This window comes from Oryctolagus cuniculus, chromosome 1 (genome assembly GCF_964237555.1).
Source record: "Oryctolagus cuniculus chromosome 1, mOryCun1.1, whole genome shotgun sequence".
NCBI classification, from domain to species: domain Eukaryota; kingdom Metazoa; phylum Chordata; class Mammalia; order Lagomorpha; family Leporidae; genus Oryctolagus; species Oryctolagus cuniculus.
Window position 1 is genome coordinate 51,744,347 of NC_091432.1, and position 14,979 is coordinate 51,759,325.

At 41.9% G+C, this 14,979-nt stretch overlaps 1 protein-coding gene across 2 annotated transcripts in view; it reads left to right on the top strand.

Moving 5' to 3' along the window:
* COPB1 (COPI coat complex subunit beta 1) overlaps positions 1-14,979 on the top strand; it is a 49,823-nt gene that overhangs the window by 18,832 nt on the left and 16,012 nt on the right. For both annotated transcript variants that reach the window (XM_008266482.4, XM_002708825.5), the window contains exons 9-14: positions 1,730-1,837; positions 1,916-2,062; positions 5,766-5,911; positions 8,854-8,950; positions 11,089-11,249; positions 14,845-14,965. In XM_008266482.4, coding sequence (XP_008264704.1) covers positions 1,730-1,837; positions 1,916-2,062; positions 5,766-5,911; positions 8,854-8,950; positions 11,089-11,249; positions 14,845-14,965 — 780 coding nt within the window. The remainder of the gene's footprint in view (positions 1-1,729; positions 1,838-1,915; positions 2,063-5,765; positions 5,912-8,853; positions 8,951-11,088; positions 11,250-14,844; positions 14,966-14,979) is intronic.

A 14,979-nucleotide genomic window follows, 5' to 3' on the forward strand; every position in this document is an offset into this window, starting at 1 on the left:
TTGGGGAGTGAACCAGCAGATGGAAGATCTCTGTGTCTCTTGTTCCCTCTCTCTGTCATTCTGTCTTTCAAATAAATAAATAAATTTTTTAAAAAAATGTGTATGAACAACATACACACATATATTTATTTCTAAAGTAAAATAATAGTCTATCTTTTAAATTTGTAGTGTTCCAGGTATTCTTAGCAATAGTGGGTCCATTCATTTTAACTTGAATATAATTTATATTTCTTAGAGAATAATTATACCAATTCATTGAGAATGTATTAAATAGGTATATTGATAAATAAAAATAAAGGCCATGACTGCTAAGTACAATGCTGATCTTGGATCAATAAAGAGGGACCTGTGGTGCAGCAGGTTAAAGCCATGGCCTGTACCACCAGCATCCCTTGTGGTCACTGGCTTGAGTCCCCACTGCTCCACTTCAATCTACCTCCCTGCTAATACACATGGGAAAGCAGTGGAGAATAGCCCAAGTCCATGGGCCCCTCCATTCTTGTGGGAAACCCAGAAGAAGCTCCTGGCTCCTGGCTTCAGATCAGCTCAGCTCTAGCTGTTGTGGCCATTTTGGGGAGTGAACCAGCAGATGGAAGACCTCTCTCTCTGTCTCTCTCTCTCCCTCTTCCTCTTTCCCTCTCTCTCTCTCTACCTACCTACCTACCTCTCTAATTCTTCCTTTCAAATAAATAAACTAAACTAAAAAAAAAAAAAGATTGCTAGGAAGAACATTATGGCACAGTTTAGAAATGTGAATATAGGAGCCAGCGCTGTATCATAGCGGGTAATATCACACATGATAACACTGTTAATAATTTTTTAATATTATCTAATAAAGTCTAGATTCAGATTTTCCTGATTGTTCCAAAAATGGTCTTTTTGTTTCATTTGTCCAATTTATAGCCATTGTTCAGGCTGTTCTGTCCTTTCAGTCTCTGAATTTTGTTTTTGTTTTGTTTTATTATTTATTTGTTTATTTAAAAGGCAAAGTGACAGAGAAGGAAGGAGAGAGATCTCCCATCGATTGGTTCACTCTGCTAATGACCACAACAGCCAAGGCAAAGCCAGGCTGAAGCCAAGAACTGGAACCCCATCCAGGTCTCCCATGTGGGTGACAGGAACCCAAGTACTTGGGCCAACCTCCACTGCCTTCCTAGACACATTAGCAGAGAGCTGAATCGGAAGCAGAGTAGCTAGAACTCAAACCACCATTCCAATAGGAGATGCCAGTGACACAAGCAGCAGCTTAACCTACTGTGCCACAATACCAGTCCCTCAGTCTCTTTATTTAAAAAAAAAAAAAAATCTATTTTTTTATTTGAAAGGCAGAGTTACAGAGAGACGGAGGCAAAGAGAAAGAGAGAAGTCTTCCATCCGCTCTTTCACTCCTCACATGGCCACAACGACCAGAGCTGTGTCTACCCAGACACATCCAGACACCTTTTTGTGATGTCATTGTTCCTCAGACTTCTAAATTTCCTATGAACTCTAAGTTGGCTCTAGAGCTTAGTAGAGTCAAAATAAACAATTTCAGTTTGAATTAACCATATATGATATTATTTCATATTGTATTACATGAGGAGGCTCAAGATACATAGTTCTTGTAATTTTATTATTGATCAAAGGATTAAGGCAGCAAGATGGACAGAATTCACATTCTGCAGTTAGGATTGCCTTCTTATGATCAGAAATATTGGTGCTAATTCTCAGGTTTTTTGTTCTTTTTCAGGATCTGGTAATGGATATTCTAAGAGTGTTGAGCACGCCAGACTTAGAAGTACGCAAGAAAACTTTGCAGTTAGCACTGGACCTTGTCTCTTCTAGGAATGTTGAAGAGGTAAAACATTGACAGCATTGTAGAAGCTCTTAGACAAAACATGATCTAATTTTCACTTACTTTTACTTTGTTCTGTAGCTGGTTATTGTCTTGAAGAAGGAAGTGATTAAAACAAACAATGTGTCTGAACATGAAGATACTGACAAATACAGACAGCTCCTTGTACGAACATTGCACTCCTGTTCTGTTCGATTTCCAGATATGGCAGCAAATGTTATTCCTGTGGTATGTAATTCTGATTACCTTAATTTTGAAATGCTCTGAAAAAAATTTTTTTAATTCTAGTCATTTAATATTTAAATTCCAGAGAACTCAGCTGTATGGAACCACTTTATCTTTTTTCCCCCCAGAAAACTTTTATTTAAGGAATACAAACTTCATATATTTCATAATTACAAGTTTAGGAACATGGTGATTCTTCCCACTGTACCTGCCCTCCCACCCACTCTCCTACCTCTCTTCCTCCTCCATCTCCTATTCCCATTCTTATTTTTTACTAAAATCTATTTTTTTTGACAGAGTTAGACAGTGAGAGAGAGAGAGACAGAGAGAAAGGTCTTCCTTCCGTTGGTTCCGAAGCCAGGAGCCGGGTGCTTCCTCCCAGTCTCCCATGCGGGCGCAGGGACCCAAGCACTTGGGGCATCCCCCACTGCCTTCCCGGGCCACAGCAGAGAGCTGAACTGCAAGAGGAGCAACTGGGACAGAATCTGGCGCCCTAACCAAGACAGAACCCGGGGTGCCGGCGCCATAGGCGGAGGATTAACCAATTGAGCCATGACGCCAGCCCAGAAAACGGTTTCTTAATAGTTGAGACAAGGGCTGTTCAAAGTAATTGCTCCTCAAAGTGTCAATTTCACTTCCTTTTAGATGCTATTAGTTACCACAGGTCAGAGAGAACATACGATATTTGTCCTTTTGGGACTGGCTTGTTTCAATAAATATGCTTTTTAGTTTCATCCATTTTTTTCAAATGACCGGATTTCGTGGTTTTTGTTGTTGTTGTTGTTTTGTTTTTTTTTACCTCTGTGTAGTATTCCATGGTGTACATTTCCTATGATTTCTTTTTGTAGTCTTCAGTTGATGGACATTTGGGTTGGGTCAGGTCCATATCGTAGTTACTGTGAATTGAGCTGCAGTAAACGTGGGGGTACAGATAACTCTTTCATTTGCTGATTTCATTTCCCTTGGGTAAATACCCAGGAGTGGGATGGCTGGGTCATCTGGCAGGTCTATATTCAGATGTCTGAGGTATCTCTATACTATCTTCCACAGTGGTTGTACCAGTTTACATTCCCACCAACAGTGGATTAGGGTACCTTTTCTCCACATCCTTGCCAGCATTTGTTGTTTGTTGAATTCTGTATGAAAACCATTCTAACTGGGATGAGGTGAAACCTTATCTTATGGTTAGGAGGGACCTTTATGTCTGTCTTGAACTTAGAAGAACAAAGACTTTGACTTCATCATGTATCTTCATAAAAAATTAATGAAATAAAATAGTAACAAAAAAACTCTACATATTTTAATTGAAATTTATTATAATTACTGAAAGTAAAATCATGTATACTATTATGTAGTAGGGCTAGTATTTCTTTCAAATAATTTTAGCTCTTAAAGATGAAGGAGGGGCCGGCACTGTGGCATAGTGGGTAAAAGCTGCAGCCTACAGTGCTGGCATCCCATATGGGCGCTGGTTCAAGTCCCAGCTGCTCTACTTCCAATCCAGCTCTCTGCTATGGCCTGGGAAAACAGTAGAAGATGGCCCAAGCCCTTGGGCTCCTGTACCCTTATGGGAGACCCGGAAGAAGCTCCTGGTTCCTAGCTTCAGATTTCGGATCAATGCAGCTACGGCCATTGCAGTAGTCTGGGGAGTGAACCAGCGTATGGAAGACATTTCTCTCTCTCTCTCTCTCTCTCTCTGCCTCTCAAATAAATTTTTAAAAAATTAAATAAATAAATAAAAGTAAAAAAAAGCTGAAGGAATCAGTTATAGAAAAAAGTCACATAACAAGACTTTTGATTCCTGTTATCAGATAAATTAGGTAAATTACTGTAATTTGAAATTTTACCATTGAATTCTGAATTTTCTCAGATGGTTTTACTTTTAGTTACAACTTAGAAATATCTAATTTATTTTGAGTTGTGAATTTCTTCTCTCTTATCAGAAGTTTTGTTGCCTTTTTTTTTTTTTTTTTTTTAAGGTTTATTTGAAAGGAAGAATGCCAGAGAGAGACAGACAGACGGAGGGACAGAGATTTTCCTTTTGCTGGTTCGCTTCCTAAATGTCTGTAATGGCCAGGGCTGGTCCAGGCTGAAGCTAGAAGCCAGAACTCCATCTATGTCTCCCATCTGGGTGACAGGAGCCCAAATACTTGGACCATCATTCACTGCCTTCCTAATCACAATAGCAGGGAGTTGAATCAGAAGCAGAGTAGCCAGAACTCAAACCTACACTCTGATATGGAATGCCGGTGTCCCAAAAAGGCAGCTTAACCCCCCTGTGCCACAGCGATAACCCCTCTGTTTGGAATTTTTATTATAGGGGCTGGTGCTGTGGTGTAGTAGGCTAAGCCTCTGCCTGAGGCACTGCCATCCCATATAGGTGCCAGTTCGTGTCCTGACTGCTCCTCTTTTTTTTTTTTTTTTTAAAGATTTATTTATTTATTTATTTGAAAGTCAGAGATAGAGAAGGAGAGGCAGAGAAAGAGAGAGGTCTTCCATCCACTGGTTCACTCCCTAGTTGGCTGCAACAGTCAGAGCTACGCTCTGGAGCCAGGAGCCAGGAGCTTCTTCAGGGTCTCATCCAGCTCTCTGCTTATGCCCTGGGAAACCAGTGAAAGATGGGCCAAGTGCTTGAGCCCCTGTACCTTCGTGAGGGACCCAGAAAAAGCTCCTGGTTTCTGGCTTCGGATTGGCCCCTCTCCAGCCATTACGGCCATTTGGGGAGTGAACCAGTGGATGAAAGACCATTCTCTGATCTCTCTCTCTCTCTATCTGTAACTCTACCTCTCAAATAATTAAATAAAAATCTTTTAAAATAATATTAAATTAATCTTTAAAAAATGAGTTTTATAATAAACTTGGCTGCACATAAAACAGAAAGCTGGGAGCCGGCGCTCTGGCATAGCAGATAAAATCGCCTCCTGCAGTGCCGGCATCCCATGTGGTCACCAGTTCAAGACCCAGCTACTTCACTTCTGATCCAACTCTCTGCTATGGCCTGGGAAAGCAGTGGAAGATGGCCCAAGTGCATGGGCCTCTGCACTTGCATGGGAGACCTGGAGGAAGCTCCTGGCTCCTGGCTACAGATCGGTGCAGCTCTGGCCATTGTGGCCAGATGGGGAGTGAACCAGCTCGCTCACTCGCGCTCTCTCTCTCTCTCTCTCTCTCTGCTTCTCCTTCTCTCTCTCTGTAATTCTGCCTTTCAAGTAAATAAATAAATCTTTTTAAAAAATGCCATGTGGCTTTGATTATATAATACTCTTTTTTTAAGATTTATTTTATTCATTTGAAAGGCAGAGTTAGAGGGAGAGAAAAGGAGAAATAGAGATCTTCCTTCTGCTAGTTCACTCCCCAAATGGCTAGAATTCCTCCAGGTTTCCCACATGGGTGCAAGGGTCCAAGCACGTGGGCCATCCTCCGCTGCTTTTCCAGGAGCATCAGCAGTGAGCTGGATGGGAGGTGGAACAGCTGGGACTCTAACTGGGCCCATATGGGATGCTGGAGCTGTAGGCAGCCACTTAACTTGCTATGCCCACAGTGCTGACCCCTATGTAGTAGTTCTTGTCTCTTGTTTTATATTTGGTATGTATTTGAAATTTATTAGTAATTATATTCTTTGTATTTTTGTTAATTTATCTCTTGCCTTAGATAATTTTCTTTCTGAAAATTATGGTTTTTGAATCTTGTTTCCCTTTTTCCTTTTTAGTTAATGGAATTTCTTAGTGACAGTAATGAAGCAGCAGCAGCTGATGTCTTGGAGTTTGTTCGTGAAGCCATTCAGCGATTTGATAACCTGAGAATGCTTATTGTGGAGAAAATGCTTGAAGTTTTTCATGCTATTAAATCTGTCAAGTAAGTTTAAAGTACATTTAGATGTAGGGTCAATTAACCATTTTATCAGTTTCTATCTTTAAAGGTTTATTTGCTAGAAAATAGATTGGAGAAGAGATATGAGTCAAGGCAAATTAAGCATGACAACAAACATCACTTCACCTCTACTCTCAGTCAATCCATAGTTTGTGGATAAAGGGAAATTTTTTTTTAAAGATTTTTTTAATTTGTTTTTATTTGAGAGTTAGAGTTAGAGACAGTGAGAGGGAGAGACAGAGAGAAAGGTCTTCCTTCCATTGGTTCACTCCCCAGAAGGCTGCAATGGCTGGAGCTGCGCCGATCCGAAGCCAGGAGCCAGGCACTTCTTCCTGGTCTCCCTTGTGGGTGCAGTGGCCCAAGAGTTGGGCCATCTTCTACTGCTTTGCCAGGCCATAGCAGAGAACTGGACTGGAAGAGGAGCAGCCGGGACTAGAACTGGCACCCATATGGGATGCCGGAGCCGCAGACAGAGGATTAACCTACTGTGCCATGGCGCCGGCCCCAAAAGGAAATGTTTTCACCATGATCTAGTTAGGTTCCTCCACCATGGAAAAAGTGAAATTAAGTGATATTTATTTTGGTGCAAGAAATTTTTGAAATCCATACATATTTTTTCATAATATACATTTTCTTTAAGCTTTTGAAGACCCTTCCTTTACTTGCATTTCAGACCTTTTTTTGAACCAAAATAAGTTTAAGTTACATTTTCATGAACTTTTTTATAACTACTTCACTTTTTAAAGATTATTTTTATTTATTTAAAAGGCAGAATGAAATAGAGATGGAGAAGCAGAGAGAAAGAGAGAGATCTTGATTTCACTCCCCAAATGGCTGCAACCGTCAGGGCTAGGCCAGGCCGAACCCAGGAGCCTGAAATTCCATCCAGGTCTTCCACATGGGTGGCAGAGCCCAAGAACTTGAGTTGCCATCTGCTGCTTTGCTAGGCATATCAGTAGGGAGCTAGATCAAAAGTGGAATAGCCAGTATTTGAACTTGTGCTGCAGTATGGGATGCCATCTTTGCAAGCAGTAGCTTAACCACTATGCCATGATACCAGCCACCCCATGAGGTTTTTGAAGTACCCTTTTTATCTCCTGTAAGACCTTATGAATCTCAAAGTAATTAAGAAACAAAGTAATTAAGAAAAGGCATCACCTTTTAGATTTCCTTATTTGTATTTTCCTCATTATTTATTAAAGGGAGAGATTGAGCATATAACCTAACCTGTGTTTCCCTTGAATACCCTGTGCTATATTGTATCCAAATTTTATCTCTAAAGCATCTGATGGGTGGAGCCAGCATTATGGTACCACGAATTAAGCCACTGTTTGTTACGCTGGCATCCCTTATCAGACTGCTGGGTCAGCCCCACTTGCTCTGATTCTGATTCAGCTGTCTGTCTGCCTTTCACATATAATAAGAATCAGAAAACTTAAAAAGCATCTGATGGATAGACTAAAACAGACTTGCAGCAGGTCTGCTTAGGTAGAAAGGAAGGAACCAGTGCAGAAATGTTTTTATGATATGAAATTGTGTTGATATTTATGGAAGTGATGAAGAATGTTTTGGGACAGGCATTGTATCGAAGTGGATTAAGCTCTACTTGTGATACCTGTATCCTTAATCATAGTACCTGGGATCAAATCCCACCTCCATTTACAATTCAGCTTCCTGCTGATGTGCAGCCTTGGAGGCATCAGATGAGGGCTCAAGTACTTGGGCACCTGCCACCTACCTGAAACCCCTTTAAGTGCCTGCCTGTTGGCTGTGGCCTGGCGCAGCCCTGATTGTTGTAATCTTTGGGGGAGTGAACCAGCAGATGGAAGACTTTTTCTGTCTGTCTGTCTGTCTCTCTCTCTCTCTCTCTTTCTGTTGTTCTGCCTTTCTAATGAATAAAAAGAATAAGCTTAAAAAATACATTTCCTAGAGTCGTACATGATAAAGCCAAATTTATCATATCTTTGTCCTAAATGAATGCTTTGCTGGGAAACATTTTAGTATTTTATTTTTACTTCTAGGTTTGCCAGTTTTAGAATATTCTTAATGATAAATGGGAACAATTATTTTGCTTTTAATCCAAATTATTTCTGGAGAGAATGAAAACAATGTTACATTCTTTCTGAAATGTTCATCTATAATCTTTTAGAATGGGAGAATCTTGGTTTCTTTTTTAAGATTTATTGTTTTTCTTTATTTGAAAGGCAGAGTTAGAGAGAGGGAGAGACAGACAGAGAAGGAAATCTGCTAGTTCACTCTGCAAATGACTACAACAACTGAAGTGGGGGCTGATCCAAAGCCAGGCCAGGAACTCCGTCCAGTCTCCCATGTGAGTGCAGGGGCCCAAGCACCTGTGCCATGTTCTGCTGCTTTACCAGGTGCATTAGCAGGGAGCTGGATTGGAAGTGGAGTAGCCAGGACTTGAACTAGCGCCTATATGGGATGCTGGTGCTGCAGAAGGTGGCTTAACCCGCTACGTCACAGTGCCAGCCCTTGGTTTCTTGCTTGAGCTTAAATTCAAAAGAAAGATCTCTGCTTCCAGATGTGTTTGCCAAGGAAGCAAGAACACCATCCTCTAAAAGTGAGGGTGGATCAGGAGCTTGTTGGAGATTTTAGAGCAGGGGAGGGGAACCTTTTTTCTGCCTAGGACCATTTGGATATTTATTACATCATCCACAGGCTATACAAAATTATCAACTTAAAAATTAGCCTGCCATAGATTTATTGAATTTCAAGTCTGACCTGTGGTTGCCTTAACAAAGCCAGACGAAACGATTTCATGAGTCAGATGTTCCTCCTGTTTTAGAATAAAAGCAAAGATATTCAATAGAATTCTAGTAAGTAACTCTATGCGTTGCAATGGATAGTTTGCCCGAAAAAGATGTGTTTGCCAGGTCCATGTTTCAGAGCTTGTATTCTTGACCCAGGATTTACCGAGGAGCATTGTGGATCCTGGGAGAATACTGTAGTACCAAGGAAGACATTCAGAGTGTGATGACTGAGGTCCGCCGGTCGCTTGGGGAGGTATGTTTTATTTTAATGACTCCTACTTCATATGAATTTCCTTTTCAAAATTTGATCCTTATGTGAAAATTTGCTCTTGTGTTTTTATTTATTAGTATCTGAACTAAAGAACACTGAAAAAATGTATTTTAATTACCCCAATAAATAAGCCTTAGGGCCTGCGGAAAATTAGGAGAGCTCTTTCTCCCCACATTTAGCCATAAAGCTTTTCTCTTTTATTCTTTAGCCTTCTGGGTAAGATTTTATTTGAACAAAATGTTTTGTGCTTTAAAAGAATAAGGCTTATAAAATTTTAGCCTAATAGTTCTGAAACAAGAAATTTCTTAGGAAAAGGCTGACTTTAGGATATTTATGTACTGAAACTAGTAGCTTTACTGCTATTAGTGGTATACCAAATGACCCATGATAGAATAGAAAGAACAGCGTACTGCATGTAGGAAACATGAGTTCTAGTCTTGGTTCTGCCAATAATTAGTTCTGAGACCTTGAATTTAAGTTTCTTTTATAAAAAGATTTATTTATTTCAGAGATAGCGTCACAGAGTAGGGGAGGGAGGAAACAGAACGGTCTTCCATCCACTGGTTCACTCCCCAAATGGCCACAGCAGCTGGAGCTGGGCCGATCTGAAGCCTGTAACCTGTAACCAGGAGCTTCTTCAGGTACAGAGGCCCAAGCACTTGGTCTGTCCTCTGCTGCTTTTCCAGGCCATTAGCAGAGAGCCAGATCAGAAGTGGAATAGCCAGGACACGAATTAGCGCTCATATGGGATGCCAGCACCACAGGCAGAAGCTTAACCTACTATGCCACAGCACCAGCAACAAATTAATTTTTTTTAACTGAACTAGGCATAGTTTTGTTTTGTTTTAAATTTTTTAAATTATTTGTTTATTTAAGAGGCAGAGAGAAGATAAAAGAGAGAGAGTTCCCATCCACTGGTTCACTCTCTCAGTGCCTGCAGCCGCCAGGGCTGAGCCAGGCTGAAGCTGGAACGTTGATCCCCGTCTTCCATAAGGGTAACTGGAAACTAAATGCTTGATCCATCACTGCTGGCTCCAAGTGTCATTAACAAGAAGCCTGGGATCAGGATCCCAAGCTGGGTGATGAACCCTGGAAGCACAGTGTGGGATAGGGATGGCTTAATTGCTAGGACAGACACCTGCCCCAGTCATCACTTTTTTCATCTATAAATAAAGGGATTCACATAGATAATGATTAAAGTTTTAGAGTTCCTTAATAGACTGGTAACAAAGAATACATAGTAGTCATTAATTTAAAAGGCGTTCTTGGGGTGGGCATTGTGGCACAGCAGGTTAAGCCACTACTTGGTAATCCCTTATATCAGAGTGCCAGTTTGAGACCCAGCACCTCCACTTTTAATCCAGCTTTCTGCCATTGTATCCTGGGAGGCAACAAATGATGACTGAATTACTTGGGTCCCTGCCACCCACGTGGGAGACTCAGATGGAGTTCCAGATTCCTGGTTTTAGCCTGGCCCAGCCCTGACTTTTGTGAGCATTTGAGGAGTGAACCAGTGAGCTCTTTATCTCACACTCTCTCTCTCACCCACTCTCTCACTCTCTCTATGTGTGTGTGTCTCTGTCTGTCTTCAAAAGAAATAAAAATAAAGAAATAAACATTTACAAATATAAAAAAGAAAACGTAGTTGGTGAAGTTCTATACAAGTTAAGATTTATTTCACTTTAAAAGGATGCGTGCTGTTTTGTTTAATATTTCAAGAGAACAGGAAGAGAAGAGGAATAGGTTTAGTGAGCCATCTGCTTTGCATTTGACACTGTCATATGTATTTTTCTGTTAAGTAATTTGTGTGAAAAGAAGTGAGATTTTCATTTATCAGGGTAAGAAATTGAGAGTCGAAGTGATTGAATTGACTTACCCAGAACTATACAACTAGTAAGTGACAGAGTGAGAATTCCAACCTAGGAACATCAAACTCTGTTCTTAGTCTCTGTTGCTTCCAAAACATTGTCCTAGGAAGTAAAGGAAATTGGAAGCAGAGCTCCAGGTTCCAAAAATCCCATTGAGAAAGTACCTTCTTTATAGAAATGGTAAAATATATATATGTAATTTTGCTTGCTTTTAATATTATTACTAAATTTATATTTTCAATTGACTTTTAGATCCCAATTGTAGAGTCAGAAATAAAGAAAGAGGCTGGTGAATTAAAACCTGAAGAAGAAGTAACTGTGGGGCCAGTTCAGAAACTGGTTACTGAAATGGGTACCTATGCAACTCAGAGTGCTCTTAGCAGTTCTAGACCTGCCAAGAAAGAGGAAGACAGGTAATTCACAACACTTATGAACTACCAGCTGTGCTTTTATTATTACTCTTATATAAAAAGCAGTTACATTTTTTTTCATGCATTACTTTGCTTTTGTGATCAAAATGAAAATCTTTGCCATTTAAGGTATTTGAAAGGAAGATGTTTAAGTATTTTTCCTAGGAATTATGTTAATGGTTTGTTCCTTCCAACTGTTTTCATTGAAATAATTGTTTTCTGTTGACATAAAATTATTTTGCTCACATGAAATGCCATGAGATCGCTTTGATGACATTTGAGTTTTGTTGCTATTTAGTACCTAGAAAGTTTTTTCTAGTTCTAATTAATGGAGTAAAAGTTTGATATTTTCTCCTTTATTTTGCTCCCCATTTTTATGGTAAAGAAAGCAACAGTTCTTTGAGATAAGGTATATTACCTCTATTTTCCAGAAGAGGAATTTGAGACTTAGAGACATTTGTAATTTACCCAATAAACAAACAAATATACCAGGATTTGAATGTAGCTCTTTAGCTTAATTTTGGCTCTTGCATCATTGGAAGATAAGTTTTATTTATATTTTAATAAAGGTGATATTTTTTACTTTTATCTTTAATTTTTTTTTTAATTTTTTATTTTATAAGCCAAAAAAGAGCTCCAACCTAGTGCTTCACTCCCTAAGTACCCACAAGGCTGGGGCTGAGCCAGACTAAAGCCAGCTAAATCTAGGTCTCTAGTTTGGGTGGCCAGGACTCAGATGCTTCAGCCATCACCTGCTACCTCCCAGGATCTACAGTACTAGGAAGTTGGAATGGAGAACGGAGCCAGGACTCAAACGCTCTGATATGGGATTTTGGTGTTTTAACTACTAGACCAAATACCCACCCCTTTTAAAAATTTATTTATTTAAAATTTTATTTATTTGAAAGGCTGAGTAATGGAGAGACAGAGAAATCCTTTTTTGTTGTTGTTTAATCTCTGAAGGGAGGAGAGAGCTTCCACTTTGTTTATGCCCTTGTCTAAATATTGACAGAGATTGTGGATTCAAAAGGCTTCCATAGCCTAGGCAACTCATGTCAAGAGCCTCGAGTGATCACTGACATCATAAATAAAATAAGAGTGTTAGTTGTTAAATTAACAGGAGTCACTGTGCACTAACTCCCCATGTAGGACCTCTGTCTCCAATGAGTTGTATTATGAGAATTAACTGTAAAATTTGTTCTCAAACAGTTTGTGTTTGTGTGTGTGTGTGTGCAAATTGTTGAAATCTTTACTTAGTATAGAGTTGGCCTTCTGTGTATAAAGTTAATTGAAAATGAATCCTAATGGAGAATGGGACTGGGAAAACGAGGAGGAGGTGGAGTGGGAATGGGGGTAAAAGGGCGGGTTTGGTGGGAAGAATCACTATATTCCTAAAGTTGTACTTATGAAATTTATACTTCCTTAAATAAAAGGTTTCTTTGGTGGGGGGGGAGATTTATTTATTTTATTTGAAAGAGTTATAGAGAGGGGAGAGACAGAGAACTCCTTTTTTTTTTTTTTTTTTAAAGATTTATTTATTTTATTTGAAAGTCAGAGTTACAGCCGGCGCCGCGGCTCACTAGGCTAATCCTCCGCCTAGCGGCGCCGGCACACCGGGTTCTAGTCCCGGTCGGGGCGCCGGATTCTGTCCCGGTTGCCCCTCTTCCAGGCCAGCCCTCTGCTGTGGCCAGGGAGTGCAGTGGAGGATGGCCCAGGTGCTTGGGCCCTGCACCCCATGGGAGACCAGGAAAAGCACCTGGCTCCTGGCTCCTGCCATCGGATCAGCGCGGTGCGCCGGCCGCAGCGCGCCGGCCGCGGCAGCCATTGGAGGGTGAACCAACGGCAAAGGAAGACCTTTCTCTCTGTCTCTCTCTCTCACTGTCCACTCTGCCTGTCAAAAAAAAAAAAAAAAAGAAAGTCAGAGTTACAGAGAGGGAGAGGCAGAGACAGAGAGGTCTTCCACCTGCAAGTTCACTCCCAAATGACCATAATGGCTGGGGCTGAGCCAGGTTGAAGCCAGGAGCCAGGCGCTTCCTTGAGGTCTCCCAAGTAGGTGCAGGGGCCCAAGGATTTGGGCCATCTGCTGCTGCTTTCCCAAACTCAGCAGCAGGGAGCTGGATTGGCTGTAGAGCAACTAGGGCTCTAACCAGTGCCCACATGGGATCTGGTGCTGCAGGTACCCACTACACCAGAGTGCCTGCTCCAAGAGAAGTCTTTCATCTACTGGTTCACTCCCCAAATGGCTGCAATGACCTGGCCCAACCAGGCGAAAGCCAGGAGCCAAGAGTTTCATCTGGGTCTCGCATGTGGGTGATGAAGGCCCAAGCACTCAAGCCATCTTCTGCTGCTTTCCTAGCCATGTTAACAGAGAACTGGATCAGCAGAAGGGCAGCCAGGACACAAACTGGTGCTCATATGGGATGCAGGCAACAGCTTAACCTGCTACGCTACAATATTGGTCCCTTACTTACTTAGTTGAGAAAAGAAAGAGCATCTCTCTGCTCTTCGTTCTCCAAATGCTTACAATAGCTGGGGCTGAACCAAGCAGAAGCTGGAAACCAGAACTCAATCCAGGTCTTCCACATATTTGTGTGTGTGTGTGTGTGTGTGTGTGTTTTGACAGGCAGAGTCAGGCAGAGTGGACAGTGAGAGAGAGACAGAGAGAAAGGTCTTCCTTTTGCTGTTGGTTCACCCTCCAATGGCCGCCACGGCCAGCACGCTGCGGCCGGCGCACTGCGCTGATCCAATGGCAGGAGCCAGGTACTTATCCTGGTCTCCCATGGGGTGCAGGGCCCAAACACTTGGGCCATCCTCCACTGCACTCCCTGGCCACAGCAGAGAGCTGGCCTGGAAGAGGGGCAACCGGGACAGAATCCGGCGCCCCGACCGGGACTAGAACCTGGTGTGCCAGCGCTGCAAGGCAGAGGATTAGCCTAGTGAGCCGCGGCGCTGGCCCAGGTCTTCCACATATTTGGCAGGGACCCAGTTACTTGAGCAATCACCTGCTGCTGCCTCCAGTATCTACTAAAGTCATGTATTTTTTTTTTCTTTCTGAGCACTCTTTTTCTTCTTTTTTTTTTTTTAACCTTTTTTTTTTTCTTTTCTTTTTTTTAATTTTTTGACAGGCAGAGTGGACAGTGAGAGAGAGAGACAGAGAGAAAGGTCTTCCTTTGCCGTTGGTTCACCCTCCAATGGCCGCCGCAGCTGGCGTGTTGCGGCCGGCGCATCGCGCTGATCCGATGGCAGGAGCCAGGTGCTTCTCCTGGTCTCCCATGGGGTGCAGGGCCCAAGCACCTGGGCCATCCTCCACTGCACTCCCTGGCCACAGCAGAGAGTTGGCCTGGAAGAGGGGCAACCGGGACAGAATCCGGCGCCCCAACCGGGACTAGAACCCGGTGTGCCGGCGCCGCTAGGCGGAGGATTAGCCTAGTGAGCCGTGGCGCCGGCCTCTGAGCGCTCTTATAGAAGGAGCTAATTGAGGTCCTTCTCACTGAAGGGTGATGAGACTGGCTTACTTGAATAATTTTTACAGAAGCTGCATGGTGCTTCAAAGTTTGGTGGGTTTTGTTTTGTTTTTGTTTTTTGTATCTCTTTACAGACCTCCCCTAAGAGGATTCCTTTTGGATGGAGATTTTTTTGTTGCTGCCTCCCTTGCCACAACTCTGACCAAGATTGCCTTGCGCTATGTAGCTTTGGTTCAAGAGAAGAAAAAGCAAAATGTAAGTTCATTTAT